At 39.0% G+C, this 25229-nt stretch overlaps 3 protein-coding genes across 4 annotated transcripts in view; 1 reads left to right on the top strand and 2 right to left on the bottom strand.

Moving 5' to 3' along the window:
• CRLF3 (cytokine receptor like factor 3) overlaps positions 1–25229 on the top strand; it is a 59323-nt gene that overhangs the window by 20096 nt on the left and 13998 nt on the right. Inside the window, exons 7-8 of one of the 2 annotated variants that reach the window (XM_082678373.1) lie at positions 14229–14341; positions 15216–16912. In XM_082678373.1, the coding sequence (XP_082534499.1) occupies positions 14229–14341; positions 15216–15472 (370 nt within the window). In that variant the 3' untranslated portion in view covers positions 15473–16912. Of the gene's footprint in view, positions 1–14228; positions 14342–15215; positions 16913–25229 lie in introns of those variants that run through there. The other variant, XM_082678374.1, reaches the window with a different exon arrangement.
• Positions 923–1227, bottom strand: LOC309837747 (small ribosomal subunit protein eS27-like). The gene has a single exon (XM_082678517.1). The coding sequence runs from the start codon at positions 1208–1210 to the stop codon at positions 956–958; it is 255 nt and encodes an 84-aa protein (XP_082534643.1). The 5' UTR covers positions 1211–1227; the 3' UTR covers positions 923–955.
• SUZ12 (SUZ12 polycomb repressive complex 2 subunit) overlaps positions 22847–25229 on the bottom strand; it is a gene marked incomplete at its 5' end in the record, with an annotated part of 39000 nt that continues 36617 nt past the window's right edge. The window contains one exon of the mRNA XM_082678372.1: positions 22847–25214. Within this exon, the coding sequence (XP_082534498.1) occupies positions 24869–25214 (346 nt within the window). The 3' untranslated portion in view covers positions 22847–24868. The remainder of the gene's footprint in view (positions 25215–25229) is intronic.

Below are 25229 nucleotides of genomic sequence, written 5' to 3'. Positions count from 1 at the left end.
ATTTCTAAATAGCTTTTCCTAAAAACCAAAGCCCAAACTTTGAATTAGGAAAGTGAAGCTTGTCTGATGTTCACCATACACACCTCAGTGTAGCAAACTCTCCTCTAAGTTTTAAGTTGTGAGATCATAGGATTTTATTGTGAATGCTTGTTCCAAGTTCCTCTTGGTGTCAGTCCCTTGTTGTATAAGGCATGGAGTGTATCTGAAAGTTTTATCTAAGCTAGTGTTGCCATGTTCTCCACCAGCCAAGTCATTTGAACTGGCAGCATGATCAGAATGCACTAGTTTATGCTTTGTCTCTCTTTTTTTTTTTTTTTTTTTTTTGGCGGTACGCAGGCCTCTCACTGTTGTGGCCTCTCCCGTTGCGGAGCACAGGCTCTGGACACACAGGCTCAGCGGCCATGGCTTATGGGCCCAGCCGCTCCGCGGCATGTGGGATCTTCCCGGACCGGGGCACAAACCCGTGTCCCCTGCATTGGCAGGAGGACTCTCAACCACTGCGCCACCAGGAAAGCCCTCATTTTTTTAAAAAATAAATTTATTTATTTTAATTTTGGCTGTGTTGGGTCTTCATTGCTGTGCATGGGCTTTCTCTAGTTGTGGCCTGCAGGGGCTACTCTTCGTTGTGGTGCGTGCGCTTCTCATTGCCGTGGCTTCTCTTGTTGAGGAGTATGGACTCTAGGTGCGCGGGCTTCAGTAGTTGCAGCACGTGGGCTCGGTAGTTGTGGCTCGTGTGCTCTAGAGTGCAGGCTCAGTAGTTGTGGTGCACGGACTTAGTTGCTCTGCTGCTTGTGGGATCTTCCCGGACCAGGGATTGAACCCATGTCCTCTGCGTTGGCAGGCGGATTCTTAACCACTGTGCCACCAGGGAAATCCCATTTGTCTCTTTTTTTTTGGACGTATCCCAAATGTGTTTATTGGGATGTTTTCCCATTCATCTTGATTCCCGGGGCTTTTAGTGCTGCTTCCATCTGAAGGAGCACCCTTCTGTAAGCCTTGCTTTTCCTCCTGTAGGCTGGCAGAGGACAGTAGAGCAGCCAACACACAAAACCACTGTTTGTGCACGGCTAAAGACGGTGGTGGTTTTATAGCATCCTGGGCATCTCACATCCATGAAATAGGAATTGGGGCTCTGCACCAGGCGCTTCTTCTTGTGTTTCCTCTTCTCCTCTTCTGGAGAGGGATGAAGGAGAACCTTTGCGAGAGGCATGTTCTCGTGAGGAGGTCGTCACCATCAGAAACCTTGTCTCACTTTTGACACCTCCTCTCACCCCTCACGTTATGAAAAAAGAATAACTTATTAACCAGAAAAAACTAGCAGAGGAATGAGGAGTCTGGTACCTAACATCTATTTAATTATTCCCCAGGTAATCAGGAGTTTTCTGTACTAACAAACCTCTTCTCTGCTGATGTCCCTTGTTTATAGAAATACTCCCATTAGTGAGGCTGCTGAGAACAGGGTACTTCTGTATAATGATAGGACTTCCTGAGTTAACAGATTCAGGCCAGATACCTCAGGTCATAGTAAGAATAATAATCATAGTATTACAAATTGCAGTTAATATTTAAATTGCATTTACTATGGTACTGTTCTAAGCACTTTACTTATATTAACTCATTTGATTCTCACAATAACCCAATGAAATAGGTGTAGTTACCCATTTTAGGGATGAAGATACTGAGGCACAGAGAAGTGAAGTCATTTACCCAGTGTCACATAACTAGTAAGTGGCAAAGCTAGGATTTAAACCCAGTCTGGCTCCAGTAATTTTAACCACTGGTCTGTATTGCTTCTCATTTTTCTTTTTTCATGGGAGAGTAAACATGATTTGAGTTAGTGTGGAAATGTATAGTTTCTCCGCTACCGTGTCCTCAGCTCTTTTCCTTTTCTCTCTTCTATGATTTTTATCCCTGGGTGATGGTGATCTGATGCTCTTTTTACTTTTAGCTTCTCCCTCTGTGAACACAGGGGAAGGGCCGATAGATGATCTACTTAGGTTTGTTTCTTAAGTCATTCAATAAATGTATATAGATTACGACATTGGAAATTACACACATTGATTTAAACCCACGTACTGTCTGTGGACAGTACAACACTTAGTCGGCCTCAATAAACCATTAGTTCCTCCCTCCTCCTCCAAAGGGGTCCCCCTTGGTAGGGTGATTAACTGAAACTTATTTAAGCTTATTTAAACTTACTAAGTATTATCTTAGCCAGACTGTTGCATTGTTGTCATTTTTCCTTTGAATGTGGATTGAAAATGTTTTCTCTCCTGTTTAAAGGAATTTCAGGCATTGGCAGTTAAGGCAGAGGATGTGAATAGAGTGTTTGTATGGGGCACCTTCACGCATGGGGTTGGGGGCAGATAGGCCTGCTTGAATCAAGGTAAACTTTATTCAGCTTTTTGAGGGCCTCATAGTCAGAAGGGAGATTATACTCCTGCAGCCCTGCCCTGTTGCTCAGCCCAGTCGATCCCTGCTGAAGTTTCTGGAATCCTTAGAACTGCTGACACCAAAGGAACCTGTTACTGGCCGGCTTTTAACAGTCTCTAGAGCCCAGTCTCATGTGGTGCCCGGGTCTGCTAGCAACCCCCTCCTTCCAGGCCTCTCTCTGATTTCCTGTCTTGAACATTCCTGCTTTCCCTTGCTTCTAAGATTTCCCATTCTTACTGATTTTTAAACCATATTTTTCTCTCTGTCTATGAGTCTGTTTCTGTTTTGTAGATAGGCTCATTTGTACCGTATTTTAGATTCCACATGTAAGTGATATCATATTAAACCCTAGCTTTTAGTTTGTTTGTAGAGGGAGGATTACATGAAGTCAGGGAGACATGTCTGCTTTGGGATGTTCACATATAATAGCTATTCCTCCCAGATAACCTAAGGAATATTCCTTAGACTTTTTTTCCCTGTCCATATCCTTCTGTCTTAAACTGCTTTTCTAAAATGTAAGGACAGTTCTGCTCGCCTGTGGTCTTTGTGAATGATGCTGATTGTTTCATACAACCCTATTCCATTCAGATGGTACTTACAGTACTTGGTATTGTTGGGAATGCAAAGTTTAAGAAAAAGAAAAAACTAGAATCTTATCTAACCACAGAATAGGCAGTTTATAAATTATAAAGTATAAGAAAGATCCTGACTGCTGTGGAATATAGAAGAAGGAAGAGTTACTTCTAGATGAGGGGTTGGTGAAGGCTTTATCTCAGGTAGGGCTGAAAAGGAAAGTTCAGGTAGAGAAACAAAGCAAGAACCAAAGATACGGAGGAGAAAAAAATATAAAGAACGGGAAGTAATGAGTGTGAATGGGTTTTATAGAGATGGGAGTATAGTCAGAACCCCAGAAAAGTACGACATTCTTGTGGACAGGCTATGTATATTTATTTCTTTTTCAATTTCTCAAAGACTTGCCCCTTGGGAGCTCACTTGTGCCCATTTATAAGGAGGGCATTTGATACCACATACAGAGGTCTTTTTCTTTTTTCCTTTTTCCAACAAAAGTCTTCACCAAGTAAAACCAAGTCAGGTTCACATTTCATTGTCTTGGGAGTCATGCTCTGCATTTGACTTTTCATGAATTCACGAGTTGAGCTAGGCTACAAAATAATAACAGCCAGCTCACCTTTGTCGAACCCTACTGTGTGTTACTTCTTAAGTATTGAGTTAATGTCTGTAAATCCTCATTACATGCTCAGGAGGTAGACACATTTTATAGATGAGGAAACTGAGATGTAAAAAGATTAAACCACCTGCCTGAGGTTGTACAGATTCTTCATAGTAATGCTGAGATGCAAATCCTAGCAGTCTAGCCCTGTAGGACTCTGCTTGGACTTAGAGTGAGTTGGAAGGCCATTGGAGGACCTTGAGCAAATGAATGATGTGATCTGACATATGTTTTATAAGTCATTTTGGCTGCTGGGTGGAAAATAGTCTGTACAGCGGTACAGGCTGGAAGGAGATCATTTAGGAGGCTGGAGAGGAGGAGCAAAAATATTACCAGAAATGAAGGGAAGGCTGTATTCAGCATTCCAGTATTAATCTTGGTGATGGCTAATGGTGGCTTGGACCAGGATGAAGCAGTTGAGGTAATGATAAGTGGTCAGAGTCTGGATTTATTTTGAAGGAAGAACTGATGGGATTTATTGACAGGTTGGTTGTGAGGTATGAGAAAGGAGTCAAGTGTAACCTCAGGGTTTTTGGACTAAGTAACTTAGGGTAGAATTGTCATTTACTGAGGTAGGTAAGGCCTTATAAGGAGCCTATTTATGGGTGAATATCAGTTCTTTCACAAATTAATTTGAGTTCCTTATTAGACATATAAGTGAAAATGGGGGGTAGAGACAGTCAGATATACAAATCGGGAGCTCAGTGGAAAAGACCAGACTGGAGATATTAATTTGAGAGTTTTTAACATATAGATGTGTGTTTAGAGCCGTGAGACTGCATGAGATTAGCTAGGGGATGAGTGTAGGGAGAGGACACTGGAGAACTCTTCACATTTAGCTTTTGGGGAGGAAAGAGCCAGCAAAGGATTCTGAGGAGTAGCAGCAGGTGAGGTAGATGGGAAAAGTGGGAGAATGTGGTGTCCTGAAGCCAAGCAAAGGAAGTGTTTCCAAGAGGAAGTAGCGGTCAATTATGTCAAATGTTGCTGACCCAACAGATTAGAAAAGGACTGAGAAATGGCCTTTGGGTTTGCAGCGTGGACGTGGATTGGTGACCCTGACATGAACAGTTTCAGGGGAGCTGTGGTGGAGGGAAGCTTGATTAGAGTGGGTTCAAAAGAGAGATGGGATCTTTGGAGACCAATAGATGCATAGTAGCACCATAGTTCTGAATTTTTCCACTACTGGAAACTTTTTGGAGAAATAAAGAGGTGGGGGGTAGGGACCCATAAGTACTTTTTCAACAGAACTAAGAAATACAGAAAACTCAAATTCCAAATTAGCTGTAAAGGCCCCCTAAGACACAACTAGCCTGGAAATCATGAGTTTGCTGGCCAGTCTCAGAAATCTCCAAATATTCAGTCCCACAAGGAGAAGACTCCACCCTAAGACTATAAACGGGGCCAAGACTGAACAGTGCTTGAGTGTTCTTGAGGAAGCAGAGAGAAAAGGTGGGAAAAATGTCCAGGGGAGTCACAGTGCATCATCTTAGGAAGCAAGGACTGTGTCCCTTGGTGACAGTGGAGAGTAGTTTATAAGCAGCCTTTGAAGAGAACTGAGGTCTGGCAATAGAAGCTCTTTTGAACCAGATTAGGTTTCTGAGTGTCAAAGGAGATGTGGCTTCACAGAAGAGCCATATTATAAGGCAGGACCTTCCTATAGCAATGGAGGACAGGCTGTAGAGCTGTAAATCTGAAAGTCACCCTTCACTTAGGTTTTTGTTTTTGTTTTTTTTTTTCCTGGCCACACTGAGTGGCATGTGGGATCTTGGTTCCGCAACCAGGGATCAAACCCAGGCCCGCAGCAGTGAAAGCACTGAGTCCTAACCATTTGACTTCCAGGGAATTGCCATCTTCATTTAGTTTTTTAAAAAATGGCTTCCATCAGTGTTTTGCAATTTTTTTCTTGTCTTGTTACACTGGCTAGGAAGTATAATTTTGAGTAGCAGTGTTGAAAGCAGACATCCTTGTCTTATTCCAGATCTTAGCAGGAATATATTCAGTCTTTCACATTAAGTATGATGCTAGCTGTAGGGTTTTTTTGTAGACACCCTCTATAAGGTTAAGGAAGTCCCCTTCTATTCTTAGTTTGCTGAGAGTTTTATCTGTAAATGGATGTTTAATTTTGTCAAATTATTTTTATATATCTATTAAGATAATCATATGGTTTTTCTTCTGTTGATATGGTTACAATGATAGATTTTTTAACATTGGATCAGCTTTGCATTTGCATGAGAAACTCCACTTGACCATGTATTATTCTTTATATATGTTGCTAAATTTAACTTTTATATTTTTTTGAGGATTTTTATGTCTCTTCAGAAGAGAGATATCTGTCTGTTTTTTCTTATGATGTCTTTGGTATCAGGGTAATTGCTAGCCTCATAAAGTGAGGTGGGAAGTATTTCTTCCTCTTCTATTTCTTAGAACTGTTTGTGAGAATTGGTATTATTTCTTAAATGTTTGGTAGAGGTCACCAGTGAATTCGCTATCCTGGAATTTTTTTTGTTGGAAGATTTTCAATTTCTATAATAGATATAAGACTATCAGTTTCATTTTAAGAGAGGATAAAAGCTATTTTAGGATTTGTATAGTAAGGAGTATATTTCTATATCAAAAATCCTTGTTTACTATGACTTGATAAGACATCCCTTCCTTCTCTGTCTTTTTCCTGACAGGTCAAGCTGTGCTATGACCCTCTTTTTTGACATATGGCTTATTCTTTATTCCTTGGGCTAGTTTCCTGTTAGTGACACAGGCCAACTAGCTGTGTTCCTGGAAGCACTTGCAGTCTTCCCAGCAGTGTGTGAGGGTCCTGACTGATGTCACTGCATCCTTGTCAGTATTACGTATTACTGTTTTTACCTAATTTGTAGCTGTAGGACATAATAATATTTTCATTTTCTTTCTTATATTTATCATAAACTTGGATATTTTTCATAATATATTATGATATATTAGCCAAGCAACTGAATTTTTGGATCTTTGCTCCAGGTGTTCATTGTGAGAAGAAGGAAGTTTGAGGTTATATGAGAATTTGCCACTTAAATCCAGTCAGTTAGCCAAAGTGCCAGAGTAGTAGGAATAGATTAGCTTTCTTGCTCCCATCGAAATTTTTCCTTTTTGTTCTGAACCATGTTCTTTCTCAGAATACTTTACCTTTGAGAAAAATTATCACCTAGAACTTTCTACATGGCTCTATGTAATGGATGCATTCCTACCAACTTGTGCATAAATTGATTTTTTTTATTAATTGTATCTCCGAGGTCACTGTACCCTACTATGAATTATTTTGTATACCATTTTTCTTTTTTTATATACTTTTTATATTTGGATGATTTATGGCAGAGTTTCTTATAGGACTTGTTTATGTGAGAGAACCACTTGGGTAGTTTTTTAGGAAATAATGTCCTGACTACTTGTCTTGCAATTTAAAAATTCAAAGATTTTAGGGACTTCCCTGGCAGGAAGTCCAGTGGTCAGGACTTGAAGCTTTTGCTGCCGGGTCCCCAGGTTCAATCCCTGATCGGGGAACTAAGATCCCACAAGCCGTGCGGTGTGGCCAAAGCGGGGAAAAATTCAAAGATTTTAAACTTCCATTCTATTTCTTAGTGAGCTGTGAAAATAATTCTTTGTTAAGGCAAATTAGCTCTTTACTTTCGTGGTTCATTTTGTATTCAGAGAAACTTTTATAAGCTTTTAATTCCAGGCTTGTCTTATTTATCAAATGCTGTTAAGTAAGATGCTTTTAGGAACAATTTTGTGATTTATTCAAATAAGGAGTTTTTTTTCCTTCTTCCCAGGATTTTAGTTAATTTCGAGAAATTTTACTTGCATTAATTATTTATTTAAAAAGTTTAATTACAGAAAAAAATGTACACTTGCAATGAGCTAACCAAACTCAAGGTTGAGAGCACAGTCCTCTAAAAGATTGCCCTCACTTCAGATACCAGCTGCAAGTTCAGGGGTCCCCAGGACCAATGCTCAGGTTTTATAATTTGCTAGGGTGACTCACACAGCTTAAGAAAGCACTTCACTGGACTTCCCTCGTGGTCGGGTGGTTAAGACTCCGCTCTCCAATGCAGGAGACTCGGGTTTGATCCCTGGTCAGGGAACTAAGAGCCCGCATGCTGCAACTAAAAGAGCCCGCCTGCTCCAACTAAGACCTGGCTCAGCTAAATAAATAAATATTAAAAAGAAAGAAAGAGGGGCTTCCCTGGTGGCACAGTAGTTGAGAGTCCGCCTGCTGATGCGGGGGACACGGGTTTGTGCCCCGGTCCGGGAGGATCCCGCATGCCGTGGAGCGGCTGGGCCCGTGAGCCATGGCCGCTGAGCCTGCGCATCCGGAGCCTGTGCTCTGCAACGGGAGTGGCCGCAACAGTGAGAGGCCCGCGTACCGCAAAAAAAAAAAAAAAAAAAAAAAAAGAAAGAAAGAAAGCACTTCACTTATGATTACAGTTTTATTATAGCAGAAGGATATATAAATCAGAACCTGCCAAAGGGAGGAACTCATAGTGTGAGATCTGGGAGGATTCCAAAGACAAAGCATACATCTCAGGGATGCAAGGCCTTTTGGCATGACAGTACTCAGAGTATTACGAACCAGGAAAGCTCACTCAAGCTTTGGTGTCCAGAGTTTTTATTGGGATTTTATTGTGGAGGCATGGTTGATTAAATCATTCCCCACCTAACTCAATATCCACCTCCCGTGCCCTCCTAGGAGAATAGGCTGACATCATGTAGCTCAAAGCCTCAACCCTGTAATCATATGATTGGTCTTTCTGGAGTGACCTGTTCCCATCCTGAGTCATTTTGTTAGCATAAACTATCTAGGGGCCCACCTTGAGCACCTCATTAGTATAAACTATCAGATGTGGTCTGAGGGACCCACCATGAATAACAAAGACACTCCTATCACTTGGGAAATTGCAGTGGTTTAAAGGTTACCTGCCAGGATCAAGCCAAATATTTCATCACACAATACTAAACACAAGTAACTGCTGTCTTCCATCTATAATTAATAATACTAGCAGGTTTTTATTTTTTAGGAAACAACATTAGGGATGTTACGGATAAAATTCAGGTATCTTGTGTTTCCCACATCTCTCTCTCTATATGTATATATTTATCCAGTAGTATTTTGTGTATTTTTAAAATCTTTATAAACACGATTTCAGACTTACAGAAGAATGGCAAGAATAGTACAGAGAATTCCCAAAACCTTTCACCCAGATGCCTAAATATTTGCTTCATCATTTTTCTCTCTACATTTTTTTTTTTTTTGACTGCACCATGTGGCATGCGGGATCTTCCCCAACCAGGGATTGAACCCATGCCCCCTGCAGTGGAAGCATGGATTCTTAGCCACTGGACTGCCAGGGAAGTCCTCTACTTTTTCTTCCCAAATCATTTTCAGTGAGTATTTTGTAAAAAGAGATTATCAAAATCAGAAAATTAACATTGATATACTATTATCTCACCTACAAACCTTACCAGATTTAGTTGTCCCAATTAATGTCCTTTACAGAAAAAAAAGATCTTGGATCATGTGTTATATTCATTTGTTATGTCTCTTTTAATCTGGAACAGTTTCTCTGTCTCTCTTAAATTTTATGATATTGGCTTTTTTTTTTTTTTTTTTTTTTGCGGTACGCGGGCCTCTCACTGTTGTGGCCCCTCCCGTTGCGGAGCACAGGCTCCAGACGCGCAGGCTCAGCGGCCATGGCTCATGGGCCCAGCCACTCCACAGCATGTGGGATCCTCCCGGACCGGGGCACGAACCCGCGTCCCCTGCATCGGCAGGCGGACTCTCAACCACTGGGCTACCAGGGAAGCCCAGATACTGGCATTTTTTAAGAGTACAGGTCTGGTATTTTATAGAATATCCCTCAATTTGGGTTTTTCTGTTTCCTGGTGGTTAGATTCAGGTTATGCATCTTCAGCAGAAATATTATAGAAGTAATATTGTGTTCTTCTCAGTGCCTTGAATTCTTTTGTATATATACCCAGAAGTGGGATTGCTGGATCATGTGGTGGTTCTATTTTTAATTTTGTGAAGAACCTCCATACTGTTTTACATAGTGGCTGAACAAATTTACATTCTCACCGACAGTGCTGGTACTTCGTTTAGGATTTTTACATCTATTGTCAGCAGAGTTGTTGGCCTGTAGTTTTTTCTTGTAGTGTCTTTCTCTGACTTCGGTTTCAGGATAATGTTAGCCTCATAAAATAAGTTTGGAAGTATTCCCTCCCCCTTAGTTTTTTTTTGAAGAGTTTGAGAAGGTTTGTTATTTATTCTTCTTTAATCATTTGGTAGAATTCACCAGTGAGGCCACTTGGTCCTGGGCTGTTGTTTACTGATGGTCCTGGGATGTGGTTGATTACTGATCCAATCTACTTTCTAGCTGTAAGTCTGTTCAAATTTGCTGTTTCTTTATGATTCAGTCTTGGTAGGTTGTATATTCATAGAAGTTTATCCATTTCTTCTAGATTATCCAATTTCCTAGTATATATTATTCATAAGAGTCTCTTATAATCCTTTTTATTTCTCTGGAATTGGTTGTAATGTCTCCTCTTTCATTTCTGACTTTATTTGTATGTTATCTTTCTCTTTCTTAGTTAATCTAGCTAAGTCTGTCAATTTTGTTGCTCATTTCAAAAAACCAACGTAGTTTGGTTATTTTTTCTTTTTTCTTTTTTTTAAAATAAATTTATTTATTAATTATTTATTTTTGGCTGCGTTGGGCCTTCATTGCTGTGCGAGGGCTTTCTCTAGTTGTGGCGAGTGGGGGCTACTCTTCGTTGCGGTGCCCAGGCTTCTCATTGCAGTGGCTTCTCTTGTTGCAGAGCACAGGCTCTAGGCATGCAGGCTTCAGTAGTTGTGGTGTGTGGGCTCAGTAGTTGTGGCTCGTGGGCTCTAGAGCGCAGGCTCAGTAGTTATGGTGCATGGTCTTAGTTGCTCCATGGCATGTGGGATCTTCCCGGACCAGGGCTCGAACCCGTGTCCCCTGCATTGGCAGGCAGATTCTTAACCACTGCACCACGAGGGAAGCCCACGTTTCACTGATTTTTTTGTAATGATGTGCTTTGATTCCTTTCTCGTTTTCTTTAGTGTATCTTCTATGAGTATTTTCTTTGTAGTTATCCTAGGGCTTACATAAAACATCTTGTAGTTATAACAATCTATTTTAAGCTGACAGCAACTTAGCATCAATTGAATACATATACTCTACACTTTTACTTCTTCCTCCTCCACACTTATTATTGATGTCACAAATTACATAGTTTTTATATTGCGTATTCATTGACATATATATATATATTTTTTTTTTGCGGTACATGGACCTCTCACTGCTGTGGCCTCTTGTGTCACGGAGCACAGGCTCCAGATGCGCAGGCTCAGCGGCCATGGCTCACGGACCCAGCCGCTCTGCGGCATGTGGGATCTTCCCGGACTGGGGCATGAACCCGTGTCCCCTGCATCGGCAGGAGGACTCTCAACCACTGCGCCACCAGGGAAGCCCTGACATATTTTTATAGTTATATTTTTTACACTTTTGTATTTTAATTTCTACACCAAAATTAAAAGTGATTTATGCACCACTGTTAAAGTATTACAGTATTTATTTGCCTATATACTTTTACCAGTGAGCTTTATATTTTCACATACTTTCATGTTGTGTTTAGTGTCTTGTTGTTTTAACTTGAAGAACTCCTTCTAGCATTTCTTATAAGGCAGGTTTAGTGGTGGTGAACTCCCTCAGCTATTGTTTATGTAGGAATGTCTTTATTTTTTTCTCATGTTTAAAGGACAGTTTTGCTGAATATTGTATTTTTGGTTGGTAGGTTTTTTTCTTTAATCACTTTGAATATATCATCTCACTCCTTTCTGGCCTGTAAGAGTTCTCATTAGAAATACACTGTTAGTCTTATGTGAGTTCCATTGTACATGACAAGTCACTTTTCTCTTGCTGTTTTCGAAATTCTCAGTCTTTGACTTCTGACAATTTGATTGTAGTGAGTTTCAGTGTGATTCCTTGGGTTCATCCTCTTTGGAGTTCCTTAGGCTTCTTGAATCTGAAAGTCCATTTCCTTCCCCAAATTTGGGGAATTTTTGGCCATTATTTCTTTAAACATTCTGCCCCTTTTCCTCTCTCTTCTCTCGTAAGTCTCTTAGAATTTCTTCACTCTCATTCTTTTTTCCTCTTGTTCTTCTGGTTGGGGTATTTCAAACGACCTGTCTTCAAGTTTGATGTTTTTTTCTTCTGCTTAAGTGTGATATTGAATTCCTCTCATGAACTTTTCAGTTATTGTATTCTTCAGTTCCAAAATGTGTTCAGTTATTTTTAAAATTTTCTGTCTCTGTAGGTTTTCTAATTTTGTTCATGCCTCATTTTCTTGAGCCTGTAGAGCATCTTTATGATGGATATTTTGAATTGTTTGTCAGATAATTCATATACCTCTATTTCATTAGGATAATTTTCTGAAGATCTCTTTCTTTTTTTTTTTTTTTTCTGTCTGAGCCAGGTTTCCCTGTTTCTTCATGTTTCATAATTTTGTGTTGGGATCTGCACGTATGGAAAAACAGCCACCTTTCCAAATCTTTATGGCCTTGCTTCATACAGGAGAAGACCCTCACACATGAGCCCAGCTAAAGATCCGGGGGGCCTCTGAAACCTTTTCTGGTGGGATCTGACTTCTCTGGGCTTGTGTGTGCAATTTCTCAGTTAAGAGAAGCTTGATGGTTTTTTAGGAGCTCATAATCTTTTGCTCCCTCTGGTGCCTGTTTGTGGCACTGCAAGTTCTCTGGTGCTACAGCAGCAGGGTGCCTTCGCTCTCTCTCAGGCCTCCAGGGTATGCTGGCTCCCCATGAGGTGAGACATACGATTCCTTTGAGCAGCTCTGTGAAAAGCTAGCACACCAGAAGCAAGTTTTCCTCTTTTCCTTCCCTCCCATGCCAAATTGCACTGCCTGCAGGATGCCACCCCTCACTTTTCTTTGGCCTTTGCAGTATTCAGGCATCCGTGCTATGCCAGTTCTGTCAGTGCTCCAAATGAGTCATGTCAGAAACCCGTCCTTCAGGCCACCTTCCAAAGAGCTAGAATGCTGGAGGCATACTCCACTCCTGTGATTCCTTTCTCAAGGAAAAGTCAGGAGTTGGGCTGTTCTTGCCTGGCGCCAAACTGTGGTAGCTTGGAAGAGGGGTTGACGTGGGGCCAGTGAAATTGCTCTTCTTATCCATTTCAGTACAGCTGTTTTCAGCTTTGTGCTCCTTTGGGACTTTTTAACTGGATTCTGGAAATCTCATAAAGGTATTTTGGTCTGTATATCGTTTTGAAAGTGGTGTTTCTGTGGTAGAATGAGTCCTGGGACGTACAATTCTGCTGTATTTGCTGACATCGTTCTCCTCCTCCCTGTACTTCTTTATGCTGCTGGTTTAGAAGTGAAATGACTTAAGAAACGCACCCACATGTTTACTATGAACCTGTATGTTTGCCACTTTACAAAGAAAAACATTTTGAGGCCACGTTGAGTATAAATAATCTCATCTTCCCTTGATAAATCTACATTCTGCTCCTTGCTAATTTTTCTTTTCCTGTCCTTGCAAAGTCTGGCTTTCAAGGAATGCAGGGAAAGATGACCCTGGTAATAGGGATGTAGATTGACCTTTATATCTAAGTTTCCCATTTCTAGAGTACATGATGATGTATTATTTGAGACTAAAACACAAAAGGAAATGCTTAAACTTTCTATGTATGAAGTTCTGCAACCAAAATATGTCCATAGGGCTTCCCTGGTGGCGCAGTGGTTGAGAGTCCGCCTGCCAATGCAGGGGACGCGGGTTCGTGCCCCGGTCTGGGAAGATCCCACATGCTGCGGAGCGGCTGGGCCCGTGAGCCATGGCCGCTGAGCCTGCGCGTCCGCAGCCTGTACTCCGCAACGGGAGAGGCCGCAACAGTGAGAGGCCCGCATACCGCAAAAAAAAAAAAAAAAAGTCCATAACTGTATTATCCTCTTTTTAAAAAGATGATAATGTTTGTTTTTAAATTCTTGATAAACAGTAATCTAATCATTGCATAGACTCTCATACTGAAGGTTTAGGTGATGGCAGTAATGGTCACATTCATTATAATGGCAAATATGACACATTTTCTACACGTCTAGAGCCAGAATATAGAATAGAAATGTGCTGTCATAGTTATAAATAGTTAACGTAGACTCTGCAGTCAGAATGCCTGAGTTCATGTCCTAGTTCCACCACTCAGCTAGGTGATCAGCATCAGTTTATTTAACCTTATTTTTTTGTGTGTGCCTCAGTCTCCTCATGTATAAACTGGGTATGATACTAATAGTACCTACATCATGGGTTGTTATGTGAATTGAATGAGATGATTTATAGATAGATATATAGACACAGAGTTTTTAGAACAGTGCCTGGAATTTAGGAAGTCCTGCCTGAATCATCGTTAGCTGTTCTTAAGAGTAATTGTGATGAGATGGCTCTTTTTAAGCATTAGATATCACGTTAAGTAAAAAAGATTAAATGACCTTTCTACCTCATTGACAGAGTTGAAACTGTGGGACAGCCAGACAGAAGAGACAGTATAGGAGTGTGTGCAGAAAAACAGAACGGATATGACTCCCTGCAGCGGGATCAAGCAGTTTGCATTAGTACAAATGGTAAGAGGGAAATTACTGCCGTTCTCTTTGAAATCTATGATTCACTGTAGTAAGATTTGAATCAGTTTCAATATCACACATTTATAGCAGAAGATGAAAAGGTTTAGGTCTTAATGGCATATCTGTGTGGCTGCTATGTACCAGGCCTTATTCTATACCCTTTAAAAATAACACATTATTTAATCCTTTTAACAGCTTTTTGAAGTGAGGAGTAGTATTATATCCATTTTGTAGTTGATAAAAACAGCCACAGAGAGGTGAAGTAGCTGGCTTAAACTCACATAGCTTGGAGGTGATTGAGCTGGGATTTTCACCAGGCGGTTTACCCCTGGATTCGGTGTGCCTGGGTGATCTGAATTCAACATAGATTAGACAACATAAATTTGGCATAGATTAGGGAAACGGGGAGAGAGTTTACATCTGTAGTGTTCTTTGGTCCCTTACTTTGCAGTAATCACACTTTTAAAAATCACTGCCAAGATGTATTAATATTTTACTGTGTGGGTCAAACAGTAGGTAGCACAAGATTCTTGTTTATTCCATGTGAAACAATCTTGTTCCACAGGATGTAATTTTATAAAGGAGTCAAGTTTCTTTTGATGCCATCCATATGGGAAACTCATGGTCTGTATTTCAAAAGAGTGGAACCCTGGACCAGAACTCTAAAAAGTTATTAAAGCTTTAACTTCTTCTTCTGCCTTGGGGATGGGGGTTAATTAACATATTTAACTGCATTTATCTTTGACCAGTTGGCATTCCAAAATGTTTTCTGTATCTGAATTAGGAAATTAGCTGTATCACCAATAATCTAGAATCTTGTTTCCGTTCTTAGTTATTGCTCACATATGAATGACTCTTTACCTTAACATTTTAGGTGCAGTTTTTGTAAATGGAAAAGAAATGACTAATCAGTTGCCCGCAGTTACTTCTGGGTCCACTGTCACATTTGACATTGAAGCTGTGACTCTAGGATCCAGCAATAATAACGAAGGCGGAAACATCAAGCTTCGAGTAACTATTAGCTCAAATAACAGAGAAGTGGTGTTTGATTGGTTGCTCGATCAGTCTTGTGGTTCTCTTTACTTTGGATGCTCGTTTTTCTATCCTGGGTGGAAAGTGCTGGTATTCTAGATTTTCAGATGATTGGCTTTGGGTTTGCAGGGGTTTCACATAGCTTTCCTCAGCCCAGTTCAGTTGTCATTGGTTTAAAAAATGGTTAGATTCATCTCTCAGTTAAGTCATTGGAAACAGAAATTATTTACTGGATTTATTTTCCAATATCTTAGCAATAAGAGGTGTGAATATTGTGGACAAAACAGTAATGCAGTCCATTTTATTTTTAGCATAGTGTTAATTGGAATATCACATCACAATAAAAATCAAATTGGCTTTTAAAAGTGTGAGGCGATATAGACAGCCCTATGTACCTTTCCACTGTACTTCTTTTTAAAGTTGGCTGTAAGAACACAAAAATGTAACGTAACTTTTTTTTTTTATTAAATCTTTATCTTTTAAAGATCCAAGGCCATCCAAGACTTTAGAATGAATAGGCAAGAAGAGACCAGGTAGAACGTGCCACCATGTACGCTGTAATGTACACTCTCTTGTGTGTTCTCCACAGGAGTGTTGAATATGCTCTTCATATGCAGGGATTTGTAAGCAGTATTGAATTTTATCTCATGTTCAGTAATCTTGAAGTCCCAAAAGCACGATAATTTTTGTATTTTAAAAAATTACTGGGCTTCCCTGGTGGCGCAGTGGTTGAGAGTCCACCTGCCGATGCAGGGGACATGGGTTCGTGCCCCGGTCCGGGAAGATCCCACATGCCGCGGAACGGCTGGGCCCGTGAGCCATGGCCGCTGAGCCTGCGCGTCCGGAGCCTGTGCTCCGCGACGGGAGAGGCCACAGCAGTGAGAGGCCCGCGTACCGCAAAAAAAAAAAAAAAAAAAAAAACTGAGCAAATGTCTACAACAGGCAACGTGTTTTCTTTTGTTCTTTCCTTGCAGTTCAATTCACAATAGGCTAGAGGGTTTTTACAGGGTAAAACTACTTATGGAAGTAGTATGCACAGCAGTGTTAGCCATGTCCCATGTTTGAAATATGCACAGGTGCATATCCAGCCTCAGTGACGTGCATGTTGTTCTTCCTAGGGTCTGAGCTGCAGTCCAGTTTCATGTCAGTTTCATAAATGGTCTTTTAGTGGACCAAACAAATGTAGGGTAAATACTTGACCTATTTTTTGGAAAACTTAAATTTGTTTAAAATATTTATTTGAAGGACTTAGGATGTAAAAATGATTATCTTGCTATATAACAGCTTAAGATCTTTTTTCTTTAATGTGAATTTTTTTTTTTCATTTTTAACAGAAAAGTGGAAAAGCAAGTTTGATATTTTTGTGAGATAATTTATTTGGGGATTCCAGTTCCCTATTAGACAATCATGACCTTTTCCCCTTGCCTTTTTATATTATAAGTAAGCTGTTTTTCACTTGCTTAGTGACTGTTAAGAAGATGTGCTAGAATGTAGATGTCTCGTCCAACTGTCTGAAACAAAATAAAAAACTAAAAGGTATATGTGTGTATTTTTTTCTTTCATGAGATTTAATTAATTCAGGTTTACTTTTTTAAGTAGAGGGAGAAAAGTCAGCTTCACTTTTAAGTGGGAGGATCCATATGTATATAAAATGAATAAGTTATATATACATATATAACATATATATTGGCAAGACTGTACTCCCTCCAAAGGGTCTAGGGGAGAATCCTTGTCTCTGGAAGCTTCTAGTGGCCGCAGGCATTCCTTGACTTGTTGCTGCAAAACTCCAGTCTCTGTCTTCCCATGGCCTTTGGGCTTTGTTTTTAGCTGCGCTGCAGCAGTCCTAACTAACCCCTGGACCACCAGGGTATTCCCTCCTTTGGTCTCTTAAAAGGACATTTCTCTTGGATTTAGGACCCAGTCAAATAATCCAGGATGATCTCAAGGTCCTCAATTTATATCTTCAAAGAAGATATATATTTATATCTTCAAAGACCCTTTTTCCAAATAAAATCACTATCACAGGTTCTGGTGTGGACATGTCTTTTTGTGGGCCAGCGTCATTCAACCCTGACGATGGTGTTTGGCTGGAGTGGAGTGGTGGTTGGCTGTAAGTTTCTGTCTTACTAGGCTGCCACTTTCCTGGTCCTTTGGCTACAGAGAGCAGGCTTTTGTTGGGGTTTTGTCTGTGTCTGTTGGTATTTCCATGATGCTGGCTTCTTCAGCCCCAAGTCTGAGATACGTAAGACAAGAGAACCCTAGGAACGCACAGTACTGAGTTCCTTGAGTTTTGAGGTTCCTCGGCCATCTGTCAGAATCTTCTTATGTTTGTTTTATATTTTTTCCAGGGTTTTTGGTTGTACTTAGCAGGAGGAATAGGGAAATTATGCTATTCCATCTTCTCAGAAGCATAAATTCTGAAGCTATATAATAGATTTTAATATCAAAACAAAAACAGAAGTAGAGATGAAAGGTAAATACGTCTCTTATGAGGGGTTTTCCTGCAGAGGGAGCAGAGTAAGCATCTAGCTCCTGTGTTAAATGTGAAGGATTTAGTTCAAGAAGTGAGATTTATTCAATTATTGAGAACAAACTATTGTGACAACTGTGATTGACGGTCACACACTCATTTAGGTATCTCCTAAACTGGTTCAGAACTTGCCATACGTATGTAAATCAACCAGTGTCAGAATGGATAGTTTGCTCAGCTCAGATCTACTGCTGCATTACTTGTTTCCTGTGTCCCATGTCTTCCTCCTTCTTGGATTATTCCTTTATTTTAGTGGAGCACTTCCTCCATTTCCTGAGAAAGGGTGCCCAAGAGGTAAATATTTTGAAAGGTAGAGGTCTGAAAATCTCTTTATCCTACATTTGACTGTGACTCATTAAGAATTCTAGGTTGGAGATCATTTCCCCTCAGAATTTGAATGCATTGCTCTGTTGTCACCTAGGATACAACCAAAAGTTGATGCCGTTCTGGTGCCCATTTGTTTGTAGGTTGTATGTCTTTTCTCTTTGGAAGACTGTGGTATCTGTTTATTCTGTCTTCCTAGGTTGGTATAACACTCAGCTACGTAGCTCATTTAACTGCTGACCCTATGGGTAGATGAATTTCTGACACTTACTTTAAACGCACTAGATCATAAATTCCTTGAGCTTTTGTATCTTCTGTAGCAATTATTCTCAATCCTGCTTGCACGTTAGAATTTCCTGGAGAGCTTTTAAAAACAGCAAAAATTCTGATTTAATTGGTACTAGTGGCGCTCACTTTTTTTTTTTTAAAGAAATGAAATTATTCTGTTATGAAGGCAGATTTGGGAGTAACTGCTCCAAAGTAACCAAAAGTCCAGTCTCTGTAGTAATTTATTTTGTAAATCTAAATTTTCTTTGAAAGACTATCTTTTATTCTGAAATTATCCTTCTTGCTCTTTTTGTACTGTGTCCTTCTATAACATGAAAGTGACAGTAGATGTCAGGTTTGCTTGTTTTGTTCATAAATCTTATCTGACAAAAAGTCAAAAAATTTTTGAATGTATATTACTGGTCTCTGAAATCCGAAAGGCTGGGATCTACTTACTACCCTACGTTTCCTGATATATGGGAAATATATTTCCCATATATATGATAAATACTTTTGAACTAAGACCAGTACTTTTCTTTTTAAAAAACAAAAACCATATTCAGCAAAATAAAACTAATCTCTCACAAAAGCCTATCTCTCATGGAATTTCATGTTGATTAAATGAAAAGTGACCTTTCTGTGTCACTTCTATTCATTAGTCTTACATAAGGCAATGTTAGAAAACTTGCAGTTTTGTAGAGAATTAGACTTTGTTAATGTCATCTCAGGAGACTTCTTCATGTTCTTAAAACAGCTTGTGGAAGAGGGAGCAAGCATATGGTTTTCCTTTAGCGGTGAGAGCTGAGGATTGAAGTTGGCAAAACCGTGTGGCCATCGGGAAAGGAAACAGTCGTGCTAACCAAGAGCAGGTTACTGTGCTAGATCCCTTGTTGAAGGGGGCATTTTAATCCCATTTTACAGTTGAAGAAACAAACTCAGTGTCGGTAAATAACTGTGAGTTTTGAAGCTGCAAAGGCACCAAAGTTGGCATTCGAATCCAAGACTATCGACTGTCAGTTCTTCTACCACGATACCCTCTGTCCGCACTACCCGACGTCTCAGGGCACCAATTGGAGATTAGACACTTGGAAATACGGCTTACTAAAACATGAGTGAATGTTTCCCTCTCTGGAATTTAAGATTCATGAGGACAGGAACAATGTCTGGCTTATTCATCTTTTTATCCTCATGCTTAGCTTAAGGCAAAGGCCATAGTAGGCACCCAGGAAGTATTTAACGAATAAGTAAGGCTCCTTAAGGCTAATTACGCACATGGCAACCTTGGTCCTTTCCCTACAGGGGTGCACAGAAGAACCAGCCCCCCAGATGAGAAACAGGGATAGACAGGATCCATTCAGAAGAAAATCTTACTTGATTTAGTGAAGAAGCTAAGATTTATTGGACCCCTGTTACGTTCTAGGTACTTGTATTAGGTGATTCATAAATTTGTCTCAAAATATAAAAAGGTTTTATTCTGATATCTGTATAACTTCACCCCTTCTCTGGAGTAATGAGCAGTAAATCTAGCAAAGAGGTATATGATTGTTTAGGGACAGGAGGAGAAAGAAGTGACTGTAGTTTTGATCCATGGGGGCTGGGAGAATCCTTGAAACAGGATCTGAGTCTTATTCAACTTCTCATTCCCAGTGCTTGGGACAAGTGCTGGCACACATTCACAGATGACTGACAGAACGGCTGCTAGTGGTAGCATGCTACAAGAGCAGGTGGAAGCTATTTGGGTTCTGAAAAAGAATGGGGTAGCATGGACAGAAATATGATTCCAGGAGATGGTGCACTTGCAGGTAGCCCCTGGTTGAAGCTTTGCCATGTGGATAGGATGGTAGTCAGAAATGGGAAAAGAGAACAGATGAAATATAGTAGTCCAGGAGATAGCCACCCTGTTCTCTAGAACCAACTTTATAACGTGATTCATCCATGTGACACTTCAGTAGCAATCTTGTTTGCCTAAGAATGTACTTGAGTGAATTTTTACCTCTGTATAAAAATCAACCTTACACTTGTACAAGTAGTACATAGGAATAGAATATGCTCCAGAAACTGGATTGTAGACTGTGTACAGAGAACACCAGAATGCATGGTGTGTACCATGCTGTACTCTGGTATCTCACCTGGTTGGACGGGAGACTGCATACATGAGAGATAAGACTGAAAACATAGTGAATTCAGATCAGGGAGGAAGAATACGATTTTTACACTGTCAACAACTGGGAACCATCAATGATCCGTTTTAATATGGTACTTGGTATAGTTAATAAAACCTCATGTATTTCCCCTTTTCTAAGATCAGCATACTATTTAGATTAACAAACAGAAAATATAAACTGAATGTTTAGAAACTATTTTTTCACAGTGAACTTCCCGTCTTACTTAATACAAATTTACTATGTTCCAATTCTGTGCTAACCACTTATCCATTATACCTGGTTCCCAGTGAGAAATCATCCCTCTTCCTGAACTCCCTTATCTATTTTTTTAGATTTTTAAAATATACGAACTACAGAAAATAGGCAGTACATTTAGATTTCAGAAGTGGCACAGTGAAAAGCCACCTTCCTATCTGTCCTTTCATCCAGCCATCTTCTCTGAAAGCAGTTGCTTTTGTGTATCCTTTTAGTCATATTCTGTAACCCAAGCAAATATGGGCATATATTAACTTTTCAAATTTTTAAAAAATGGAACTTATATCTTGGCATTTGTTCTGCATTGGTTAAAAACAAACCTTCCCGATCCCCTTTATGTGGCTGTATATTCCACTTATATGGATTATAACTTACTTAACCAGTCTCCTACTGATGACTTGTGTCTAATCTGCTCTTTTCAACAGTGGTCACAGTTTGTCGGTGTACATGTGTTCCAGTTTATCTGTAGGATTAAATTCCTGAAGATGAAATTGTTGGGGCAAAGGTTAAATGCATTGTGATTTTCATGGGACGTACCAAATTGCTGTCTCCAGAGATTGTACTAATTTATTTTCCCACCAGAAATGTCCTGAGTACCCACTTCCCCATTTTTTACCAACAGTATTATTAGCAGGCTAAATCCATCTGTGTTCTTGATCTCATTCCTTCCTTTTTCTGGTAACTTGCATCTTTGGTCCCCTCTGTGTCTTCCTCAGTATACATACTCAACCTTCCCATCCACTCTCCCCGGTCTCTTCCTTTGCCTGTTTCCCTCTTCCTATGGCCCCATTTTTCACATCTTCATGTTGAACTTCTCCAACTCATTTTCCATTTACTAGGCTCATTAAACCTGTTTTCTATCACTAAACTCCCTTGAAGGTGATATCGTACTCATTTTCTGTTACAGCACTACTGTTTCCTTTTTGAAACTCTCCTCCTTCGGCTTTGTCACTGCGTATTAGTTCATTTTCATTCCTTCACACTGAAACAAACACCACTCAGTGATTACTTCTTGGGCACTTACTTCACGACGGGCAGTGTTCTAGTAGTTGGATATTTCACCTGGAGGACTACAACAGCATTCTAGTGATTCTCCCTCTGTAGAGCTTCTCCCCTCCCAAATTCTTGTAACCATGGCTCACCTATAACACAAACGGGTTTGTGTCATGTCTGTGCAGTAAATCTCCAAATACTTCCTACTGCCTGAAATCCAGTCGCTTAGCATGGCATGTAAAGCCTTCAGTTCATGTGGCAAATGTCTGAACACCAACTAAGACCATGACACAGTACTAAGGCCAGTGAGACTGACTTAGCAGTCTAATGAAAAGGAAACAGGTGCTTAAACGAAACACACACAGTGAGCTTTGGAAGCAGAGGGGTGCTCAGCTCAAAGAATACAAAGCAACATGTATACAGGCAAGCTATTACTTGTAAATAAAGCAAGCACAGTGGAATTGTCAACACTTCTGTAAAGTTTCCCTCAACTCTTCTAAGTTAATTATTTCAACAAACTATTGACCTCACAGAATGTAGCATACAATTTTATTATATAATATATTGTTTTACGTTATCATTTGTATCCCCCACTCTTAATCTATGGGCTTTTTGAAGGCCACGATAAATTCTTTTTCATTCAAAAGAAAATGAAAAAACCAAAGATGGATTAACATTAGGTTAACTAATATTGACATTACTCTGGAATATAAATTTTAAAATATTTATGTAATACCATAAATAACATACTAGTTGCAACTGATGTTACTAGAACTGAAAGCAGGATTTCACATTAATTTTTCTCTTAATTTCTTATTAGCTCTGACGGGTGTAATTTTTTTGGATCCTTACTATCTTAGCCGAGCCCAAATTTTTGTGCATGTATTGACAATGCATAATAATAAAAAACAAAAACAAAACAGAATACAGCTTTTATATTATTGAACTTTATGTACAAAATCATTTGATTTCAAATAAACATTTAATGTAAAAACAAACGTTCTTTTAAACTGAATTTTTTTTTTTTACATCTACTGTACCATTCAAATGCTTTATCATCTTACATGATTTCTTCAAAATCTCTTAACAAGGGTACATATAGAAAAGAATTTTTTTTTTTTTATAAATAGAAACAAAGGGATTTTTTCAGCTTTTATTATAAGATGACATAAAAAGTTTACTCAACAGAAGTAATTTCATTACTATTTGGGGGAGGGAATCACCAACTTTTTGTGCAAACAATGCTAGCCTTCTTTTAAGCATTTAAGAGCATAACTGCTTAAGAAATGACATAAGCAATAATTCTACACCTACATCTCCCCTAAAATAATCTATTTTTTTTCTTTTTACATATGTGCACAGCTTTATTAGCAAATTAAAGCCCGAGAAAAATGCTCGAAATCCACTATCCAGAGGCATAATCAGAGTTTACTGTAACTCAGCATTTGGAGAGCTTACCAATTAAGGAGTCTGTAATGAAAGCTGCAGTTTCCCTCTTTCCTATTTTTTTTTTTTAACACAAAAATCAATGACTAAGAACTTAATACTGGATGACAAATCACATCCACACTATTAGTTAAATAGCCTCACAGTTAAACACATCTCAAAGACCAATCAAATCAGTATTTACATTTTATAAATTTCTGAAGACACCATTAGAAAGCTTATATATCCCTTCATTAAACAAAATAGGGAACTGCATCTGATGGTGGTGGAATGAAATAAAAAAATTAAAAATACCTGTATTTACAGCAGCATTGATCCTTTATAAATAAAGAATATGAAAATGCATTTATCTTTAAGGATAATAAAAAATTGAGGTGATGTTACTCAACCACAGTGCTTGGAGTTGGACCAAAAACTCTATTGGTGCTTGTTAATGTGCCAGTAGTGAAACCACTTTCTGTTGGAGAAAATCCAACTGCAAATATGTGCATAAGACACATATAACACAGGGCAAAATTGCTCAAAACGATTCAAGTCAGCTTATCTGTATTGGATATTCTAATCGTGAAATACATTACGAAGACATCCTTGTGAAGAAAAAAAAAAAGTTATAGCATTTTCTGGTTCATTTTTATAAGAACATTTCCTCCCTCAAAAGTGGCATCTTAAAAACCTCGAACTCATTCTTCCCTTGGTTTACAATCCTAATGAAGAGATATGGACAGCTGAATTTTCCATGTGATTACCTAATTGGGAAAGAAAAACAAGAAACAAAAAAAACCAGCAAAATGTTCAAGTTTAAAAAAATATACTGGGTGAGCAATGCACCAAAATTATCCACATAAAAACAAATGGATGGTCAGTAACCTTATAAGCCAACATGACATTTCACCATTGACAATGTGAAAAATTAACATGCTCCCAAACAGGCGTAAGATGAAGAAGTGCTATTTTTAAATTGTAAAATGAACTTACATCATGTAAAATATCTTATGTCACAATTTTTCATTCCAAATTGATAAATGATTTCAAAATCAAGGATCAAGGTTTGACTGCAAATAGTAATGCAACATAATTTCACAAAAATCTTCAATTTCTAAATTTTCCAATTTTCCCTCCCCAAGAAAATGTCTCACAATTACAAAGTAGAAAAACAGCCAGTCACAACTGCAAAAAAACATTGTAATTTAAATATATGAAATAATTTCTCGATTATCAAGTCAATATATTTCGTAAGACAACTGTTGAAGTTAAAAATACTTTCTTTGAAGTATTGCTTTTCATGCTCAAACTTGAGAATGTTTTAATGACATCAATAAAACTGATATACATGTAATGCTGCATAATGAAGTGAAATAGAACCCTGATAAAAATATCCTTGTTGAAATCATTTACTTCATCTGACAGTGCCTGTTTGGAACTTATGATTAAAAACAAAAACAAGACTCTTTCCTAGAGGCTGAACTCCCTAGAATGAAATTTCAGTGTTTGTCCATAACATGGGGTTAGGCCTTTTCAGAGTTTTTGTTTTTTGCTCTGTTTTGAAACCCCTGAGACACCATCTGTTTCCAAAGCTTTCTCTTTTGAGTTAATTTCACTAAAGCCATTTGCTGTCCCATTTTGTTCTTCAGTGATTTCTTCATTTGCAGGGGAAGCAGATTCTCCTTTTTCTAATTTTTGTTGCATTTCACGGAGCTTGGTAACAGCTTTATCTATTGACATTATGCTAATAAGGTTAAAGTCATGCATGCTGACTAGATGAAGCATGAAGTTTCGACATAAATTCTTCTTAATTATTTTCTGTCCATAGTTTTCTACAAACAGCATACAGGCATGATTCATTTGATTGTCAGCAATAAACCTATTTAATAAAAAC

This window comes from Grampus griseus (genome assembly GCF_964374135.1).
Source record: "Grampus griseus genome assembly, chromosome: 20".
In the NCBI taxonomy this organism is placed as follows: Eukaryota; Metazoa; Chordata; class Mammalia; order Artiodactyla; family Delphinidae; genus Grampus; species Grampus griseus.
The sequence above is the reverse complement of the archived record's forward strand: the minus strand, read 5'-3'. Positions and strand labels throughout refer to the sequence as shown.